This window comes from Punica granatum, chromosome 7 (genome assembly GCF_007655135.1).
Source record: "Punica granatum isolate Tunisia-2019 chromosome 7, ASM765513v2, whole genome shotgun sequence".
Taxonomy (NCBI): Eukaryota; Viridiplantae; Streptophyta; class Magnoliopsida; order Myrtales; family Lythraceae; genus Punica; species Punica granatum.
In genome coordinates, this window is record NC_045133.1 from 18,490,791 (window position 1) to 18,513,189 (window position 22,399).

General features: G+C 37.2%; 2 protein-coding genes across 2 annotated transcripts; both read right to left on the reverse strand.

Annotated features, from left to right (window-relative positions):
- Nucleotides 1–5,075: 5,075 nt before the first annotated feature.
- Nucleotides 5,076–7,835, reverse strand: LOC116215272 (UDP-glucose 6-dehydrogenase 1). The gene is made up of 2 exons (XM_031550916.1): nt 7,648–7,835; nt 5,076–6,884 (listed from the first exon to the last, which is right to left on the reverse strand). The coding sequence occupies exon 2, from the start codon at nt 6,861–6,863 to the stop codon at nt 5,421–5,423; it is 1,443 nt and encodes a 480-aa protein (XP_031406776.1). The 5' UTR covers nt 6,864–6,884; nt 7,648–7,835; the 3' UTR covers nt 5,076–5,420.
- A 4,666-nt stretch (nt 7,836–12,501) lies between these two features.
- On the reverse strand, nt 12,502–19,212 carry LOC116214073 (alpha-1,4 glucan phosphorylase L isozyme, chloroplastic/amyloplastic). Its single transcript, XM_031549330.1, has 15 exons — nt 18,893–19,212; nt 18,451–18,689; nt 18,249–18,350; nt 17,620–17,796; nt 17,008–17,283; nt 16,453–16,724; nt 16,126–16,243; nt 15,552–16,019; nt 15,251–15,403; nt 14,732–14,860; nt 14,295–14,531; nt 14,088–14,164; nt 13,593–13,779; nt 13,304–13,504; nt 12,502–12,906 (listed from the first exon to the last, which is right to left on the reverse strand). Exons 1-15 carry the CDS (start codon nt 19,116–19,118, stop codon nt 12,790–12,792), a joined length of 2,979 nt encoding a protein of 992 aa, XP_031405190.1. The 5' UTR covers nt 19,119–19,212; the 3' UTR covers nt 12,502–12,789.
- Between the last annotated feature and the right edge of the window lie 3,187 nt (nt 19,213–22,399).

The window sequence follows — 22,399 nt, forward strand, 5'->3', positions numbered from 1 at the left end:
AGTAGTAATATTTTTTATGATATATTTTATCTTTAAAATTATGAATTTAATAAAGAAGTGAAGAAGATATTTCTTTTTTGCGTTAATATTATGAAAATAAATGACATGGATAATAATGAAAAATTGTATTGATTTCGCAATGAATTGATATTATTCACAAGATCTAGCATACACTTGCCAAACTACTTCCTTGCATCAAATTGAAGCCTTCATGCATATAAAATTTAATAATTTGAAACCTATAAATAGAGGATCAATCCACATGCGAGTGCATCTCATGTGAACTGACAGACGACAAACGTCACAAGAATAATTTTTTTTTTAAGGAAATTACAAGCTCAAATGAAGAGTTCAAAATAATCAATCACTGTCAAATTGAAAAATCAGTATCAAATTGCCCTACCTTACCCGTTTATGTACCTGAGAGACCACTTTATAGTTAAGACAAGAGGCGTCGTATTAATACAATAATGTCACTCCTTATTAATTGAAACACACTCTTAATGAGGATGCCATAAATCTATATGTAATATATAATGCCACTGCGATAGAGTGAGAATGAACGTGATTTCGCCAAGTGTTACTCTTGACTTTACCAAAATATACCATGTGTCATTTTTGTCTTCTCTAAATGCCTCCCGTGGCATCTTCTCAATCTTCTTTAATCCAAACAAATTAATCTCCATGTGGCATCTTCTTTATCCTATTTAATGCATTAAATTGATAGATTTCAAAATTTGTACAATACAAGAATAAATATAATTTTTTAAATATATTTCCATGTTCTAATATTCAATTTAACGATAATAAAAATAAACTAATTGAAGAATTCGTATAATTTAGGAATAAATATAATTTTTTCGCATTCAATTAACTATTTTTTTCCAATTTTCAATTCTACAAATGCTTCATTATATTCTTGAAATCATAATGGTAATATTTAAAGGCTATTACAAGTATTATGTTAATATTAAATCCACTTAGAAATTAAAAGTGATGGTAAATAATTATTTATTTTAAAGTTCTTAAAATGAATAGAGTAAAATTAGGTTCTATTTTATTAAATTTATTTAAAGTTGAAACATTTGAATTTTATAGGTGATTTATTTTTGCATAAAAGATATAAATCAAAATATGTTCTATATTTTTTATATTGAAAATTGAGAGTATTCTCTACCCACTTTAATGCATCATATCCAATGCACTTAAAATAGAAAAAAAAATAATACAAGTAAATTAATCTAATAATTTTCAATTCCACAAGCTTCCATATATTCTTGAAATCAAATTCAATTTTTCAATTTAAAAAATATTCAAATATTTTCCAAAATTTTCCAGATAAGTAATTTTACTTACATTATTAAAATTGCAAGGACCTTAGAAAAAAATAATACAAGTAAGTTAATCTAAGAATCCATACAATATAGAAAGAAATATATCTTTTCAAATTCAATTAACTGAAATTATTGTCTTTTTTCATTTTTCAATTCTATAAATGCTTAATTATATTCTTGAAATCGTAATTGGAATATTTAGGAAATTGATTGAAGAATTCATATAATTTAGGAATAAATATAATCTTCTCACATTCAATTAATTAAATTATTTCATTTTTCCGATTTTCAATTCTACAAATGCTTCATTATATTCTTGAAATCGTAATTGTAATATTTAAAGCTATTACAAGTATTATGTTAATATTAAATCCATTTAGAAATTAAAAGTGATGTTGAAGAATTTATTTATTTATTTAAAAGTTCATAAAATGAACGGAATAAATTTAGGTTTTATTCTTTTAAAATTTACTTAAATTTGAAATATTTGAATTCTATAAGTGATTCATTTTTTCATCAAAGATATAAATCACAATATCTTCTACAATTTTGATATTGAAAATTAAGAATCTTCTACACCCTCTTTAATGCATCATCTTAAATGCAGTTAAAATAGAAAAAAATGATATAAGTGAATTAATCTAATAATTTTCAATTCCAATAACTTGAATATATTCTTGAAATCAAATTCAATTTTTCAGTTTTAAAAAATATTGAAATATTTCTCGAAAATTTCCACACAAGTAATTTTACGTACATTATTGAAATCGCAAGGTAAGTTAATCTAATAATGCATACAATTTAGAAAGAAATATCTTTTCAAATTCAATTAACTAAAATTTTTTTCTTTTTTCTTTTTTCATTTTCCAATTCTACAAATGCTTATTTATATTCTTGAAATCGTAATTGAATTATCTAGTCCGAAAAGGATGTTGAAATATTTTTTGAAAATTTTTCACGCAAGTAATTACTCACAAAATTTAAATTGTAAAGAGTTTTTGAATATTCAATAACCAATACAAGTTCTGTGTTAATATTAATTATACTTACAAATAAAAAAATTATGTTAAAAGAATTTATTTCTTTAGAAGTTCATAAAACTAAGGAAACAAATTTAGTTCCCATTTTTTTATTAAATTTACTTAAAGTTGAAACATTTAAATTTTATGAGTGATTTACATTTTGGTGTGCTACGAGAGACTTATTCTTGTACAAAAGATATATATATATATATATATATATATATATCATCTTCTACTATATTGATTTTGAAAATTCAGATTCTTTTTAGAAAACTAAAAGGTCTAATCATTACCATAATTTTGTTCAACATAATGTTATGCATGCTTTTACTAATCTTATTTATAATCATCCTTATTTTGATAATTATCAAATAATCAATTCTATAAATATAAACTAATTAATATTTTTGAAAAGATACTTTATAATAAAAATATATAAATTTATACTACAAAAATAAATCGTACGCAACGCACGCGGGTGAAATGACTAGTTTATATTTATGCTAGTTCATATCGTTTATTCTTTGATTGGGAGAATCCATGAGTTCTCAAGGACCTTTGTTGGATTTTCCCATTCCTTCACTTGGCGGGAACACTCAGCCAGCCATCAATCCTCAATGGGAAATTCTTTTTTTTTTTTTATAATAATTAATTCAAACTTAGTCACAGTGATGGGTCTATAATTAGGCCCAGATAATGGGTGGCTCAAGGGCTTTGGAGGCCTAAGCCAAAATATAAATATGAGGCCTTTTTTTCTTTTTGATTGATAAAATTTATATAATTTTTTTTAACTCTCTGAAGTACAAAATTACTTATAAAGCTTTTATATTCAATTTCTTCTAATATTTCCTTTTCAATTTCTGACATAGCTAATTCTTTACTTGTTAAAAATTTATCAATAGCTCCTTTTTTGAGATTGAATTAAACTTTCAATTCTTCTCCTCTTTTTTCTTAAATAAGTAAATTCATATTGCTTAGTTGATGTATTTACTTATAAACACTATCAAACAATTCCTATGTATTACAAACAATAAAATATACGTATAACCACTTCAAAAATATATATACCTATAAACAATATATATTTAATAAAATAAAAATTAAAATTAAAATTAAAAAATATTTAAAGTTTAAAACAATAGAACTTGACTAATTATGAAATTTGAAGGAGATCACTTGCTTCAACAAGAGAGGATTGTTTCAATTGAAGGAAGTGTAATTTAATAGAAAAGATGAGAAAAGAGAATAATTGTGAGAATAATTAGTATTTAAAATTAAAACAACTCCTTTTAAAAGAGTAAAATTTGAGGGTTAAAACATTTATGGGAATTAGATAGTTTGAGATAATTAAGGAGATTAATGTTTTAGGCGAGGAGATTAAATTACAAATGTAGTTGGAGATATTAAAGGAGGGAAATAAAGGAAGAGATAATAAAAGAATTTAAGTAAATAATTAGATATGGAAATTATGATTTATCAATTAATAAGTGGGAGAGAAAATTTAGGAGTACTTGAGGAGTAATAAAGTTGACTAATTTAGTATAAGTGAGGCCTTGATTTTTTTCCCCGATTTGTAAGGCTTTGATTGTTAATTAATTTTTGGATTCTTTTTATAATTAGTAAATATAAGAGTTAATAATATTATCACAAACATAAAAATTAGAGGCCTAATTTTCTGTGGGGCCCAAGGCGACTGCCTTCCCTGCCAATTGGAAGAGCCGCCCCCGCAAGTGCCCGAAGCCCACTCCATGATCTCAAACCATGATGTCGACATTAGTTACAATGATCGTGACTCAATAAATTACAAGTTTGAGGAAAGTTTATAGTGCAATCACTTTAATGATCGCATAACAATCAAATGAAAGTATTTCAGTTCGTAGTGCAACACGCATGAATACATGAATAAGTTATCATTTCTCTTAAGTTAATTTACTTATTAAGTTAGTTGGGTACGGACTAACATCTTTTTTTAGCTCTCTTCAATTGACTTTTTATGTTTAAATCAACCAGGCTACTGTCTCGAAACAGTTGTATGAGGCGTGTAAATGGAGATACTAACGAGCACCAAATGTAAATTGAGATACTGCTATCTAATATTACCTACCACTTCTCGTAAATCACCTCATGCTTGCACTTGCAAACTTTAGAGAGAGAGAGAGAGAGAGAGAGAGAATTCGAATTTTTGTACAAATAAGCTTCAAAGGCATATATGTTGGGCTACATAGAGGCTCTATAATTATAGAGCTTATTAATCATTCTCGACCCAGTGGATACTGATATCGGCTCGGGCTATCTGGAGCTTGCGTCGAGCTTGAGCCAAGCCTTTCAGATGAACACTTAGCTTGAGACTTGAAGAGGATCATGAGCCTAATCAAGCTATCTGTACATATATTAATTTTTCAGTTGGATTAAATGCAAAAATTACAAATATTCCCCATTTTATTCTCGAGTAGTAGCCAAGCTCAAGCACGTCGAGCATATGATTCATTGTCTACTTCACTGGACTCGACCCAAGCTCTGGACTCAGGCGATGGCAATCGAGTCCAGCTGAGACCGAGCCGGACAGTACTCAATTTTGCCTGGCTTTACTAAAAATACACAATTCCATCCTTTTAATATCCCTTTGGCGATCCATATTTTTCATAATCACTTTGTAATGCTTTGGTCGAGATAAGTCTATCTTCAACAAAGATCGAAAGAAAAGATCATGAGCCTCAAATGCAATTGAATAACAAACAAAAGATATTGCTTTCCAAAATAGAGGTGGTACCGAGCAGTACAACGAACATTGCACCGAACTGAACAATGAATTAATCGAGATTTACTACAAGCAGTAACAGTCTAACACACTGGCAGTAGTGTTACCGAATACACCGTAAAGAAAAATGCAGGTCCCCCTTACCTTTCCCACGACACGGTGAAGTACGACCATCCATTACTCTCCTTAATACAATGGGAAAAGCAGGACAACTCCGAAACCAAAACCCATTTAAAGAGGAACCAACGTTTATGAAGAACAGAAAATGGCTGCCTCGAGGTATCCGGTTGGTGTCGCAGCAAAGACTTAAGCAACAGCAGGCATGTCCTTGAGCCAAGCATCAAGTGGCTTACCGATGGAGTACACGATGAATCCAATATCCCGGAGCTTCTCCGCATCAACAATGTTTCGGCCATCAAAGACAAAGGCGGGCTTCTGCATGTTATCGTAGATCCTCTGGAAATCGAGGGTCTTGAACTCATCCCACTCTGTGAGGATGCAGAGACCATGAGCGTCCTTCACTGCTTCATATGCGTCCCAAACAACAGAAACCTGCTTCACGGTTGTCGGCGACATGGGCTGCAGGTGGACCGGGTGGTCCCAGTCGAACTTGTTCATTGTCAGGTCCCTCTGGATCTGGTCCTCTGTGACTTGTGGGTCATAAATGCTCAACCGTGCCTTGTCTCCCAGCAGCCCCTTGCACACATCAATGGCAGGAGTCTCTCGAGTGTCGCCGGTGTCCTTCTTGAAGGCAAACCCGAGGATTGCAACCTTCTTGTTTGAGACTGTGTTGAACATGGAGGAGACCACACGGTTCACAAAGCGGCTCTTTTGGTAATCGTTAATCTTGATGACTTGTTTCCAGTACTCGGCCACCTCTGGCAGGCCATTGCACTCACAGATGTAGACGAGGTTCAAGATATCCTTCTGGAAGCAGGATCCCCCAAAGCCAACACTGGCATTCAGGAACTTGGGCCCGATCCTCGAGTCCTTGCCAACAGCATACGAGACCTGAGTCACATCTGCACCTGTGGCCTCACAGAGAGCTGACATGGCATTCACAGATGAAATCCTCTGGGCCAGGAAGGCATTAGCAGCCAACTTGGAGAGCTCCGCTGACCAGAGATTGGTGGTCAGGATGCGGTCTTCCGGGACCCAGTGAGCATAGACATCCTTCAGGGCTTGGACTGCCTTCTGGCCTCCAGGGGTTTCCCTTCCTCCGATAAGCACACGATCTGGGTGGAAGAGATCTTGGATTGCTGTCCCCTCGGCAAGGAACTCAGGGTTCGACAGAATCTGATACTTGATTCCCTTGCTGTTGTGGGTGAGGATCTTCTCGATAGCCTCGGCCGTTTTAACGGGGACAGTGGACTTCTCTACGACAATCTTGTCGGACTTCGAAACATCAGCAATCATGCGAGCTGCGCTCTCCCAGTATGTCAGATCGGCAGCTTTACCTGCTCCAAGACCCCGGGTCTTGGTTGGGGTGTTGACTGAGACAAAGACAATGTCTGCCTCTTGCACATGCTTCTCTACATCAGTGCTGAAGAAGAGGTTCCTTCCTCGGCACTCCTTCACGACAGCATCAAGGCCCGGCTCATAGATGGGGAGCTGGTCGCTGTTCCAGGCATTGATTCGGGAGACAGAGATATCGACAACTGCAACTTCAATTGCCGGGCACTTGAGTGCAATCACGGCCATAGTAGGCCCGCCAACATATCCAGCACCAATGCAACAGATCTTCACCATCTCTCTCGAACAACTAGTAACCTGGACACATGAAAAAGCCAGATGTGTCTTAAAAAGCAATACTGCATATGATTTCAACTCAAGTTCTTCAACACAAATCAGCAGTTTTCCTCAGATCTACCACCGGGAAGCCTATCGAGGGTAACAGTAAATTACTAGATAATGCTAGATCGACACCGCCATTTTTCCGATCTTCTAAATTAAAGGCAAAACTGTAAGAACTTTTCCAAGTCAAAACTGGTCATCAAATGCATTAGCTGGAGATAAAGCCATCAGTTAAGAGCCAAATTTCTTTCACCGATATCGAAATTCACATAAGATCTGTCCCGAAGACGCATACACCAGTATTGATCCTTACAGATCAGTGACAAGAAATGGTCATCAAGAACCAGAAAGCAGTATTCCGCCAAAATTCAAAATCAAACGGTAGATCAGGCAATCCGAATAGCAATTCAATACGAACACGCGAGAAGAACACAAGAATCTACTGACAGCAATTCGAGTAAACCAAATCACAAAGACAAAACGAGTTAGTTCATGATTCATCACGGGGAGATCACAGATCGATGGGGATATACACTAGATCCACCGATTCCAGACGTCCTAGGCGACAACTGAAATAGCATTGCAGTAAGGTCACTCCCACCCTGAGCTCCCCAATGGAGCCGACCACCACCACACCAGACACTGACGAGTCAAATTTAACCAGTAAAAACAAGCATGGCAGAACATTCACGACCGCAGAACGGACGGAAAATGGGGGAAGCACCGGTTTCGAGATTACCTTCTTCTTCCGCCGGATGCTGAGCTCCTCTTCGTCGATCAGAGCAGAGGGGAGAGAGAGAGGGGAGAGAATTTTCGGTGGAAGAGGAGTCCACGACTAATGGAGAGACGTGAGGGTTGCCTTAAATACGAAGCGCACGTTCAAGGTCTGCCCCCTCTCATATTCTTTCTTTCCCCCTTGCTTCTCTGTGGCTTCTTCTTTCTTCGAACTCCCATTTTCATTTCCATTTTTTCAATTTCTTCCTTTTTATTTATTTATCTATCTTTTATTTAGTGTAAATCCCAGTATCTAGGTCTCGACTTTCGATTAATCAAGTTCGAGTTGAATCAATCCTTTAAGGAGTAAAATTCTCATGGCGAATTTTCTCAATTCGTAATAGGTCCTCATTAATCCAATTCGAATCAGATCGATTCATTAAGAAGTAAAACTTCTTCGAATTTTTTCCATTTACGATTCGGAAATCGAAAATGCTTGTAAAGAGAATTAAGCAAAAATTACTTAAATCAATTCACTTTTGTGTATATATATATATTTTTGGCCAAGTTGTTAGTTGGAGCGTAGCCTTTCGGTGAAAGTAGAACTTCGGCGTCGACACGTGGAGGTCCGGGAAGGGTAAAAGGGTAATTTAGCTGTTCCTTTGGGGATGAAAAGACGTGTACGCCCCTGGGAAATTTCTTTTGTCCGGGATACGAATATTGTCATTTTTTAATTATTTTCCACGCGGTTTTTATTTGGATCACAAGATCCAGACAGGCAGGCCCGGCTTTCAACTGAGGGAAGTGATTGGGTGCAGCGCATGCGCAGGGGGCTGGTAATGAGCCTTTCCTCCTTTGCACCACTCTTAAATCAGAAATCAAATGGGCTACGCCTAATTCTAAGTTCGAACCAGCTTGATTCGATAGGAATACAACTCTCCTAATAATTAACTGAGATATACAAGTGGTTGAACTGATATCCAATCCGAAAATCGAAACTGAGAGCCGGCGATTCAAATTTTTATTAGTCCAATGCTTTTCTCTTATTTCTTAGGCAATGAATCCAAAATTCGAATATAAAATCTTATATAAGGAGAAGGAGATGTCGACTTAGCCAATCATTGAATAAGATTATAAATTTGAATCTAGAGTCCTGTTAACTCTCCTTTTAACTTTTTATTGACCGCAGCGTGCTAAAGACCTCGATGTGGCCGATCTAATGCCAACGGTTGCCATGGGGTGCAAAAAGCTTCCTTATTAACATCATAAAATTTCCATATCGTATAACGTTTATTGTTGTGGTATCGTTTGAGGATAAATTATGTTTTACAAGTATATTACGTGACACTGTATCACTAGGCACATAAAAAATTCTAGTTCTGTTAGTATTAATTTTTTTGATGATATTACTGAAAACCAAAAGGAATTAGGAAACGTTATTGACTTTTAACATTACTACGTGATATATCCGTTACATATAAGATTTTCCTTATTTTCGGAGAAAAGTTTGCGTGTATCTTGATTAATCGGCAACATAGAGTCAAACATGACCAAGAGATCGGAGCAACATAGTTAACCTTTCCTTTATTAGTCGAAACTCCACCAGCAAAGGGCCATTAAATAAAAAGATATTGAGAGAAATGGGGTGAAGTGTAGTGGCTAATATGCTCACCTGGTAACCTAGAGGTTTCGGGTTCGATTCTCATCAGTGGGACTACCTATACTCCTTTATTTAGATTTTTTTTTTATTTCTTTATACTAAATCATGTGCCTCCTATTGTAATCGAAAAAAATAAAAAGATATTAGTCGAAACTCCACCAATAAATAGGCAATTAAATTTAGAAAAAAAAATAAAGAAAGAAGAGAGAGTAGGTCCTTCGAAAATGGAGGAACGTGCTCTTAACTCTTACAAGTGAAGGATTTGAACCAACTTTTTGGCAAATAAGGTCATGATCATCCTCTTCGACTTCCTCTTTTTCATTTTAATTGTCTTCTCCGTTGAAACGTTGGGAGCTAAACTAATCGTGGGATTTGCAAGTCGGACTCAGAAATTTTTACTGCATGTCTCACATGCGCTTTTAACTGTACTGAACGATATTGCATGCTGTTCTTGAGTAGGTATCAAGTAAGTGAAAAGTCTTAAACGTATCGCAAACGCGAGGTGTAGTTTAACTTATATATAATAGTACTTTGGAGTCATCAATCTCTATGTTCCACCATGATGTATACGTGTGTTCCACCACGTAGGGCTAAAAAAAGAAGAGGACGGTAACATATAATAATTCTAAGAAAGGGGCACGATAAGTTTCACTGAGAAAATGAATATAGATATTATTTGTTCCGAATAGAAAGCGAGTATCAATGCACTAAATCCTCTTCTAAATAGACTTACTAACCCTTCGATTCGGATTAAATTTACCGTTTACCTTGGTTAGCACACGTGGTGAAAAGTCGATTGACTGTAATCAAAGCTAATGATTTCCAAGAAAGCTACAGCTCGTACATCATAAGTGCTGGGGTGATATAGCCTTTAGATCCAATCGAATCAATCCTATGTCTTCGGACATTATTCGGGTCTATCCAGCGAACTGCTTCCTCGCTCAAGTTCATTTTCACTGAATTTTGGTAGTCAGTAATCATATGAAACTTTGTAGGGTGTTGCTACCACTATACAATCGAAAAACCCGAGAGCATTGAAAATCCTGGATTCTTAACCATAATTTTATCAAATCTTTTCGTACCAGATCCGAATATAATTAAAATTGCCACTAATTACTGGAGAATTAAGTCATAGACCACGTTTAGCACAGATTAATAAAATTATTGGAGAATGGAATTAGTTGGATCTGAGACAACCTAAACAAGCAATTATTTGTTAGTGTCTGCGCATTAGTTGGATGGATCCAATAATAACATGAAATAATTGAATGATATTGGTGAAGGGGAAGCTTTAGAAGCAAGAATCTCATATATTCAGACATGCTTTGAACCTCAGGAAAGGTTTTGGAGTGAAGACTAAGCCATATTGAGAACCCTTTTTGACTGTACCCAATGGGCTAATATATATATGTGTGTGTGTGTGTGTATGTATGTATATATGTGAGTGGGCCCTTGATTATGACTCTTCCTAAGAAAACGACCGGGAAAGATCGACCCGTCGGATGTCGCCGGCAGAATCTGCACTCGTTGGAGGCCGCCAGTGGAGTTTGCACCCAATGGGAACCTCGATTAGGATTGGTGGCTGGCGTGACACTCACAGTTTCAGCTCTTAATTCTTTTCCAACCTTCGTTCTTTATGTTTATATATGTATGTATGTATTATCTTTTTATAATGTCGTGCCAGTGTTTTCTAGCTGAAATAATAGACGAAATAACTAAAGTGAACAAACCACGTAATGTTGAGGACAAGGTTGAAAAAAAAAGAAAAAGAAAAGATTTAAGCCAAAATGAAGAGGTAATTAAAAACTGTGGACTAAAAGTAATTCTATTTTCAAAGATAAATTACGATGAGAAAAAAACATTCTAACTTTACCAATTCTGGTCCTCTTCGGTTCCTTTGAGACATACGTAAAAAGCTGATTCGATAACGTACGTACAAAGAGAAACGATGATACGTTTTAAAGATTCGATAATTTTTCGAAGCAGATGATGAGCAGGCATGAATGTTGTAGTCTCGGCAAATCATGTATTGTGCACTGACCAATAGATTGCGAAGGTAGAGAACTGCCGACAAAGTTTTTTGGACCTTTGGTACGAAGTTTGGTTATGTAGCCATGAACAAAATAGCTCTAGGGAGGAATTGAAGTTTCAACTTTGGTCCATTTTGGCACTGTTAGGTTTTATGTTGCCGGATTATGCCACACCTTGGCATCACGATGCTAAATGTGTCAAAAGTTTTAATTAAAATTACATCATTAGAAACCTAAAGGGATTGGACTGACGTGTTGATATGAATACGATACTTAATTTATAAAATGCCATTTTTTCCTCTCGAACAATAAAAATTCAAGAATAAATAAAGTTAAGCGGCCAAAGGATGATAATTAGACCATAGTTTCTATCTGTGCTACTTGCTGCTATAGTCGTCTGTTATCTTGATTTTGAACCGAGCAGCCTTTATCTGCCTACACGAGCGTTAAGACATTACAATAGTTCAAAAACTGTAGATCATTCAAAATGTCCATCCCGGTGCCTTCCGTCGTACTACAGGATAAGCCGAACACGAAACAAGATGCTTTATAATATCCACCTAATTCAAGATCAAACATGTATTCTCAATCGAGAAAGCGGTCTAGCATTGACCTTGGGCCATTAATGGCTCATGAGTTCAATTCCTTGCAAACTGGAGACGATCACCCGAAGACAGGAAGGATATCGGCCTTGAATCTCCCGTTCAAAAAGGAAAATGACATATGGATGAAATTGTGAAATATATAAGACGATCAGTGATTCTCCTAATCTTCGTCAATTCAGACAGGGTGAAGCAATGTATCTTTCCGGCAAATTACTGGTGAGCAAACATAAGTACATTATTGCTTATTAGCTTTAGAAGTTCTGGCGGGTTCTCACCAAATCAATGACGTACCAGTTTTCTCACTCTAAAAATGAGAGATAAATTTGCAATCTGCCTAAATCCAATTCTTTCCCGAAAAACTACTTACCACATATCGTCCGCTCCATTTTCCGAAGATCGCTGTTGCAAAGGGATAACCGACCGATGAAAGACTATCCCTTTGTCAGGGAGCCAAAGCGCAGAGAATTCTTGAGTTTCTATGAGACTAAAGGTTAGCAGGATTCCCTTTTTATCTTTTTATTTTGCAAAGAAGGTCCGCGGCCCTCTAATGATAAAGAAAAGGGAAATAAAGTGAATGTGTGCCATTGGATAACACCCTCTCTATTAATTGGCAATCCTTGAAACTAAGTACATGCAAACGAGGGGAGCTCAAGCTTGCCCATATTATTCTCATCTGTTTCCAGTTCGGCTACATTGCCTACGGCATGATTCATGACACAAGTTTGACATCTATTACTATCATACAACTGGGAGTGGCATTTTATTTCTCGATGATGATCTACATTATGCCCTCGCCCTCTATATCACAAATCTATACTTGTATTTATTTGTAACATAGGGAGATCAAAGCCAACTCATAAAAAAGTACAGACTCACGGTAGCTCGATGGTCTTGATGTTCCATATGTCTTTAGCGTACTCATGAATTGTTCTGTCGCTACTGAACTTGTATGAGCCCGCTGTGTTCATGATCGACATTCTTGTCCATCTCTGCAAGCAGCAGACAGGTGACAAAGGTCAAACATAAGAGGAAAGGAGACGAAAACTCAGGCAATGTGCTATCATCACTAAGGAATCAGATCATATAGCCATCGGAACATGTAAATCTCCCCGCTCTTAACCGGGTGGTATAAGTCATATTTACATAGCATTCTTCTTGACTGCTCAAATGGCAGTTACAGTGGCAGAAAATGGAATGATAAGTCCCAAGGAAACATATGGGCACATTCGATGTAGGTGGTCTTTTGGGTCCCAAAGAGTCACATGGAGGATCAGTGAGACATCCATCCATTTAATTTGAGAATGCACATGGCCCTATGGGAATGCATGTTAGACTATTCTAAGACGAAACTAATTGATTGTAGTGTGATTCTAGTGCTTCACTTACCTTTTGGTCTAGATATGCCTTATCAACCTTTTCTTGGCACTCGATGTAACTGGGAAAATCCTTTGCTACTAGAAAATAGTCTGCACGGCCAAAACCTTCATTTCCTTCCAAGGATCCCATCAGTTCATCATAGTTGGAATGCCCAAAAGCACCACTTCTGACAAATTTTTTGACTTCTTCGAACCTCGGGTCAGGAACAAACTGGATGAGGAGGATAGATTAGTGTGGGGCAATACTCAAGAAAAAGGCTCGAAAAGTTTCTGTTCTTTCACTTGATATATGGACATACCTTGCCTTCAGCTCTTTCTTTCCTGAGCCCTGCTATTTCAGGTGCTTCAGCACCAAACAGGAAGAAGTTCTCTTCTCCGACCTCTTGTCTAATTTCAACATTAGCACCGTCTAAGGTTCCAATCAAAACACAGCCGTTCATGGTGAACTTCATGTTACTGGTGCCGCTAGCCTCCATCCCAGCAGTACTGCAGAAAAGATCATATAGAGAAAAATATAGGTCATGGTTCTTTTCTATCTTCGAATCTTATGCTTTTATTTCATTCAAGCCCAACCCAACATCTTGAGGTCACCATGGCCTCCATTATCGTCTTACTAATATCACCGCTTTTCCCGAGCTAACAACAGAGTTTGACAAAATTATTGAACCCACAATTGCTTCCAGGCTTCCAGCAGGGAGAGCCAAAGCACATGCAAGCATGATGTCCAGAAATCACCTTTGGCAGCGTAGAGAGCAGGAACTCATATATTATAGTATCCAGAGGAATTAGGATACCTGATATGTTGTGAGAGCTCACTAGCTGGTATGAGCAATTCAGCAACGCTCACATTGTAATCAGGAACAAACACAACCTGATATATAAGAACATATAATTTCAATATATCTGGTTGAAGTACCACATAGCTTATAAAAGAACATGACCTAGGAGTTCCACTTAACTTTATAGGCAATTACAGAAAAATAGTAGTTCTAATTCCATACCTTCAATAAGTCACCGATCTCAGGATCATGATTTATCGTGGCCCCAACATCCGTAATGAATTTCACAATCCTCTTGGCTTGTACATATGTTGCAAATGCCTTTCCCCCAAATATACAAACTCGAGGAACAAACTTTGCTTTCCTTTCAGTAGCACTCATTTCCTTCATTTGCTTGTAGCGATAAACGATTCCCAATATATTCAGCAGTTGTCGCTTGTACTCATGGATGCGCTTCACCTGATAATGAACAATGGTACAGCTTAACAACAATAAAAATGGAATGCTTTGCAATCAAGTAGTTAGTATTTGTAATTAGAATGTAAAAATTAACGAGCATAGAGCCATGACTATTAATTCAAGAACCTGAATCAAGAAGAAGGCTGTCGGGTCAATTAATTTCTAAAGAGAAGAGAAGGCAGAGAAGGCAGACAATTGACCTGAATGTCGAACATGGCATCAGGGCTGACGTCATATCCTGTTTTCTCTTTAATTAATTCCACAACCTTCATCTTATTGCTCTTTTTTGCTGCTCTCCACTGGGTTTGAAGATCCGGGTTATCTGCAAACTGTCAGCAAATGTAAAGGTCAATGATCCTACTAAGAAGAATAATTAAGTCTCAATAATCTGATGAAGATGTATTTGCGATTTAGCAAAGCGACTGCATATCTTTAATGATAGCTAACCTGAAACAAGGACACTCCTAAGACTTCTATTATTATATAGAATGGAAAGGACCTTCAATGAAATATATAAAACAAAACGAGAAACATGTTGGACAATTCGAGAGAAGTTAATGCAACATAATGTGTAATAAATTTATTCAATTATGCAGAAAAGAGTTATCCAATCATTCTGTATTCATATGCTTTGGCTCGGGAAAATGCAGATTTTTATCAACTTCAGAATTGCTACTCACGCAAAAGATGCAAGTAAAAGCAGACAAAGTGTTTCACACCTTCCGCAATTCAGCGAGTTTCTCCATATTAAGGATCCAGTCCTCTGTGCCAGTCCAGTTCGTTATGATTTTACTCAACTCGGGATTGCAGAATCGGATCCATCTTCTTGGGGTCACCCCGTTTGTTTTGTTCTGGAACTTTTCAGGCCACAACTGAAAAGATGAAAGCCAAGATCAATAAAAAGGCATTTCAGACAAAATCCATTGCAACAGAAATCTCACTAAGCTGAATATGAAGAGAATAAAACTGTAGGCACATGGCAATATATAATCTATGGAAGCAACAGAAAGTTTATTTTACCTTAAAGAATTCGTTGAACACCTCATTTTTTACTATCTCACTATGAATTTCAGCAACTCCATTTACTGCATGACCTCCCACAATACAAAGATTGGCCATCCGAACCATCTTAGGTGGTTCTGGTTCTGGTTCCGGTTCTGGTTCCAGTTCCAACTCAATGGATTTCTGCTCCATGGAATTTCCTGTCTCAGCTTCTTCATCATCATTAGGTCGCTTTCCAGTCTCAGCTTCTTCATTGTCATTAGGTTGCTTTCCAATCTCAGCTTCTTCATCATCATTGTGTTGCGTTACTTCTGAAATTTCAAGTTCTGCAGTGGCAGCAACATTGGGGACTTCTTTCGGTTTCACAACTAAATCTGCAAATTCACCAGGCAAATCGACATTTTCCAGGATCCTCATCTCCTTCAATTTTTTCTCTAATATATCGGGATCTGCTGTGCCGTACTCTGCAACTATACTGCGTATTAGCTGTAAAAGGCAGTTCAAGAAACACGTCACGGAGATGCTCAGAGGTAGTCAAGAGAGAAATTAACAAGAAATGATTTCCCATTCCAGGAAATAAGGGTCAGAATACCTCCTCATCAATCATTTCTATGATCTCGACATGCCGAGGAAGCAGCTTCTCCAGCAGTTCTAAGCTCCATTTCTCCAATGCCTCGGGTAGAACAGTATGGTTTGTATATGCCACAGTCCTTCACCATAAGATTGTAAAGTTGAATAACTTGAGCTAACATATTCTATGTTAATATTTTCCTCAGGAGAGTAATCAGTTTGGAACCTTATATGATGATCTTACTTTGCCTAGAACTAGTATGCGAACCATATATGTTTGAGAAAGATATGAGGTGCAACAATTATCTCAGTCTTGACTACGGAGTGTCAATGCATTTTGACAAAGTACCTTTGAGTGACATTCCAAGCTTCTTTCCAGGTTAGACCTTTCACATCTATCAAAATCCTCATAAGTTCTGGAATGCACAAGGTTGGATGAGTATCATTCATCTGCACTGCCACCTTCTCAGGAAATTCTTCCCATTTTACTTTTTCTCCGGATCTTCTCTCAAATCGAGCAATAATATCTTGAAGAGAAGCTGAGCACAAGGTATACTGTTGCTTCAGCCTGAGTATTTTCCCCTCCTCAGTGTCATCCCCAGGGTATAGTACATAGCAAACCTACCATCATGGAAAGAGCACAAAGTATGACTATTTATGCCTCTTAAGCATTGAAAAGAGAAAGAAGCAACTTGCACATGCACAAATTGATATCAGAGGAACTATTAAGATTGCTTCCATTTTCACATACTCGAGTGTTTATTCTCCAGAAACACATGGGGCATGACGCGTTTACTAGTTCCACCGAATTTAGATTGAACATAGCCAAATTAAAAGCCTTAAATATGTTATGTTTAAGGTCAGGAAGCTGCTACAGAAAAATATTGAAGAAAAAGTGCTTTACCTTTTCAGCATTTGCTAGCGCCTCATTTGCTCTGGTGTGCTCTCCAGCATTAAAAGCAGATAGATCAAAATCTTCAGATGGAACTTTAGTTGACCATAGCCGCAGATTGATGGTAGTTTTCGTTTTATATCCAGGAATTGGAACGTCATGAGCAACGGCTTGTATATCCTCCCCACCAATCCAATGTTTCTTACCATCTGATTCAGAAATAACCTTACCGAAGAATTTTATAGGATATGAGATGTCATTTCTCACAATTTCCCATGGATTGCCCATCTACAAGAGGAAATAGAATATACTATAAAAATCTGGAGACAGAATTGAAAGGAGAAAGGTTCAGATCACCCAGATAAGTACAGAGTTACAAATATCTCGATGAAGTGAAAAACAGATTATCTAGTGCAGTTACTGAATGCCAGGAGCCATATAACTAAAATATAACTCCCAATGACAAAGAAGTAAAGATTAGCCAGCTACTTTATATCCAAACTATACTCTATAAGCGCTTCTTAAGAGTAGATCTGTGTTATGTGAATTGCCATAGAGCAAAAGGGCCTGCGCCCATATAACCAAGCTGAGGGTCCAATAACATTAAACATAATGTCAATATACCTCAAGCCAATCTTCAGCGACTTCTTCCTGACCATCTTTTGTAATCAGTTGCTTAAACAGGCCATACTTGTATCTGAGTCCGTAACCCCAGGCTGGGTAATTTAAAGTTGCCAAAGAGTCCAAGAAGCAAGAGGCAAGCCGACCAAGACCCCCGTTACCAAGTGCAGCATCACGCTCCTAAAATATTGCTGCATGAGTTAGAAGATAATATACAGTGAACGGGAATTCCCATCAACTGCAAGGAAAATCTTTCTTCGAAGATACTATACTACATTATTAGAGAAGAAAAAGGATGGGATCATGAAATGATCGAGAAAGTTTCTTATAAATTAAACAGCAGAAGCCATTAATCAAATTTATAAAATCTAATAATGAGTCGACCATTCATCTAAGTAAATTACATAATATGTCAACCTCAAAGAAGCAGATAAACAGCATCAGAGGAGACACTGACATAAAGATACCAAAAAGGAATACGCCGCGTTTAGTGCATAATTGATTATCCAATTCAATCGGTTATTGTCCTCAGAATTTCCATAAGAAATATTTCCGTGACAGTTCTGCTAAATTAGTTACCAAAACAATTTCGTAGTAGCAAGATCAGCATAACTCCTGAGCTGAAATCACACCTGAACAGCCACGTTTTCTAGAGCTAGACCAAGTTTCCTCAAAGCCTCTGCATATGCACCGGTGAGATCCAAGTTACCAATTGCGTTTAGCAACGCTCTGCCCTGCACGAACCAGGCCACGTAAATTAGCCTTTTTTTTTTTAGCTTTGCAATTACCGGAGTCTCGTACTTTCTATAAATCGACAAGAAATCGGCGACGAACCTGAAGAAACTCCATAGAAAGATAGTACGCCTGCTTCACGTTAAGCTTGTTGCAGCAATCGTACGTCTCGTTCCAGTTTATAATGAGCGCGTCACGGACACTTTGTGCAGTCGCAAAGAAAGCCTTCGGAAGCTCGAATTGGTCTGGGGAAAATGAAGGAGTGAACTCAGCATGATACTTAATGCTTGATGCGATGGACGCAGCATCTGGCGTGAAAGGGCTCAACGTGCTCGAGATGTCTGTCACATGACAAAAAGCTAATCAAATGCAGGATCAACCACACGCTGTGACCAGAAATAACGTCCGGAGAGCGAGAAAGCTGGCGGCATTGACTTGAGAACGCCTCGCAAATGATCGCTCAAAGAACGAACACTATGCAAACGGTCAATTGGCGTCAACAGTGTAAGCTAGAGCAGAGGAGAAGGAATTCAGTAACTCGTACCTTCATCGGCGGTGATCGGATCCTCGATCTTCTGCTTCGGCCCGCTCCTCACGCTCAAACCCCTGCGACTCGGTGGCAGTCCGTTCCCGGTTCTGATCCGGAGCAGCTTCGTCTTCCTCTTCCAGCTCGAGCCGAAGTCAATGAGACCGCTCATGGAATTGCAGCGCGCGAGCTTGAAGCTCTCCGCCCTGCCGGAGACTGCGCAGAACTGATGAGAAGTCGCCATGACCAATCTCTCTCTCTGTCTCTCTCTCTATCGGAGAGATTGCTTTGAGAGTGAGTGAGACTGAGAGAGTGGGCCTTTTATCGCGGGAGCTCACCGGTCACCGTCGACGCCATTGATGTGACCACGCGCGAGCTGAGATCGAATCACGAGAGTGACGACACAATGTACTTACCTGCTCGTACCAATCTGCTGCAACGCAGCCACAGCAGTCTACTATTTCAACCCACCAAAATGTGCCAAGTGGATAATGAGCTGACGTGGCGGAACTTTGGTTTGGTCCCGCACCTTCTGATTGGTGCATGAGGTTGGAGTAGAGTGGAGACGGCGTAGGGGATTCAAGAGTCAGAAAAATGATTGAAAAGGATGAGGGGTTTGAGCAAAACGACAAGCGCATTCCAATTCGCCGGTGCTCCCCAGCGTTCCGACCGTCCACGTGGAAGCTGCTCAGTCGGAGTTGTTTTAGGAAGCGAAAAAGATCACATCAGATTGTACGTGGAAGTATTTATTTTTCTGGATTTTGCTAATGACCAGGTTGATTTTATGGACCCATCAATACCTGACGATTGATGGGATCGGGCGCGCCGCATATACGATCACACGCGTGCGGATGGCCTTTGATGATCCATGTTAAGGGGAGATACACCGTGTGCGTCCTCTCCGATCTTTTGTCGGAGATAAGTATGACTTATAAAAAATTCAGAGATTCACTTTCGATTCTATATTACGTCGACTGTGTATATCAATTTATTAGAAGAGTAAGTACCTCGATCAATTGAAAGTTCGATTCGAGCTGAACTAGTATATGAAAGGGTGAAAAGTGCTTTCGTTGTTGTTGAATAAGAAGCCTTTGTATATTAATGCATGTATTTTCCCACTCTTATAGCAACAATATTTATGCTTGAAGCGTAACTTTTTTTTTATAACCCAGGGTATTTGAACTTCGCCCGACTAATTTTCGAGACTCTGTGAACCTCCGACGGCTCACGGAATGGGTAATCAAGCCAAATGTGCTCCGATAGCTCCAAGAAGTTTCGAATACGAGATCGAATGAATACTTAAACTCTTTCTTACCACTAGATTAAATTCCTTAAAATTACTTCAAGCGTAACTTAAATATTTAATATTGTAATCAATAGAGGAAAAGAGTACAATAACAATGTCTCTCCTTCGCCAAACATACGAGCAAAAGGTCAATTTAATCAAAAGGCTTAAACTTATTGACCATGGAGCCTGTGTGGACTCACCCCCCAGACTCAGTAGTGTCAAGAATTACAAAAAGATTGTGCCTGATCACCTTAATTTAGCGAACAGGAGAAACTAGAATTTTGATCTCTATTCCCTCTCCGACAGTTAAATCAGTCCTCGAAAAGCTTGAGTAAAGCCCGAGTGTCTTATTCTTTTTTTTTTTACTTATTTTTTCGATTATAAAGAAGGCTTATAAATGTAATACAATAAATCAATCCTTCTTATGGATGACAACTATTCTCCCCGTTGTTATTTGAAGCTAAGGTAGAGGAGCTGCAGGCTTCAGGCATTCCATCGGCAATCCAAATTGTGGGCTTGGAGCTCGCTCTGCACTTTGTCGTTAACTTTTAGAAGCCGGTATTTTGGGGCACGTAGCACGTGAAGAAGATGAAAGAGGATACGTCGGCTCAGCTCTCACATTAAAACTAGAGATAGATGGTTTTTGATTATACTATTGTCGGACTAATTATGCGGGACTAAGGCCAATTGTATGTTTTCAATTAAAAAGAACGTATAATTAACACTCTTTCTTAGTTTTGTATTCAATGGTATGAGATGATATTTTGCAATGCTGCGGCACATTTATATTGACCAAGGACTATCAGAATTTGAATAATACTTTCCAGAAAAGGAAACAATTTTTGTCCAACATATGATCCTATTTTATCTTGGTCTGCTCAAATGATATTCGTGGATCAATTCCACTCTGATTCCACTGATTCTATGCTTTATAGTTTAGACAGGTAGGGATTGAATTTAGGCCTCCAATTTAAGAAAATAAGATAAAAGAAAGGCCGGGGTTATTTTATTTTCACACCGGGGCCTGTTTGGTTTCGCAATTTTATTTTAAAATCATAATTCTAACTTAACTCTATCCACTACAAAACAAAATAACTCATACAAAGTCAAAGAGTGAGTCCCATTTATACCACTTTTTTTCACAACAAAACAACATAATTCATACAAAGTCAAAGGGTGGGCCCCATTTATTCCACTCAAAATCAAAATCAAAATCTGATTTTAAAATCTTACTATAAAACCAAACGCAACCTAATGACTAATACACTCCATTTATGAGTTTCGGACAAGAATACCCTCAACTCATAAGATATCACTTTCTTTTCTCCTCTCTCTATTTTCTCCCAAAATTAGCGCTCCTTCACCCTCCTGATGATTAGAAAGAAAAAGAAAAGAAGCGCAAATTACATATTCAATTCGTTTGCAAAAATTTCTGTTCACGGGATAGGACTTTTTTTTTTCTTTTATGGAACTAAGATCAAATAAAATTGAAAAAGTTACATCAGTCATTCTCAATCAGTAATGAAGAAATTTCTCGAAAAATAAGGGGTAGTAATCTGTTATCGATTGAACATCGTACTTATGTGTGTCTTGTGCATGAGTAAGGCAATATGATGAGAAAGTTTGATATTGAACAAAATAAGGTAGTAATAATCTCTATCCTATAATTACATATACATTCAAAAATAATGTTCTATCTCTTCTAGAATTAAAAAAAAATTGATGAACAATCTTTTCCAGTATAAAGTTATTGACGAAAACAAACTCCATTCATTATTAAATATGGGTATCGTATGTGCACTATATGTGGCAAGAAATATAAATTTAAACTTATTTGACTTTTCATTTAAAAAAAAAGTTTATTTGTACACTAGGAAAAGAAAAAAGGTATATTTCCTAAGTGAAAAGAAACGTGTCAATCGCAATATATGGGGAAATGGCCCGAGATACCAATTTTGGGGAGAGAATAGGGAAAGGAAAAGAACATTGGGAAGAGGGGGAAATAAAATTAATACCTTTTTATTTTAAGGGTAATCTTTTCTAATCCCTAGTAAATGGGGTGCATTAGCTATAAAGGGTGTGGAAATAGCTCTGCCCCAAAAGAAAATATTAATAAGGAAAGCCTTAACTCAGTATCATATATTAATAATTAATATTAATATCAATTATTTTAAATACTCTCTTATCTCTAATTAAGACTCATTAGTCATAATAAGCTTTTAGTCATACGGAGCACT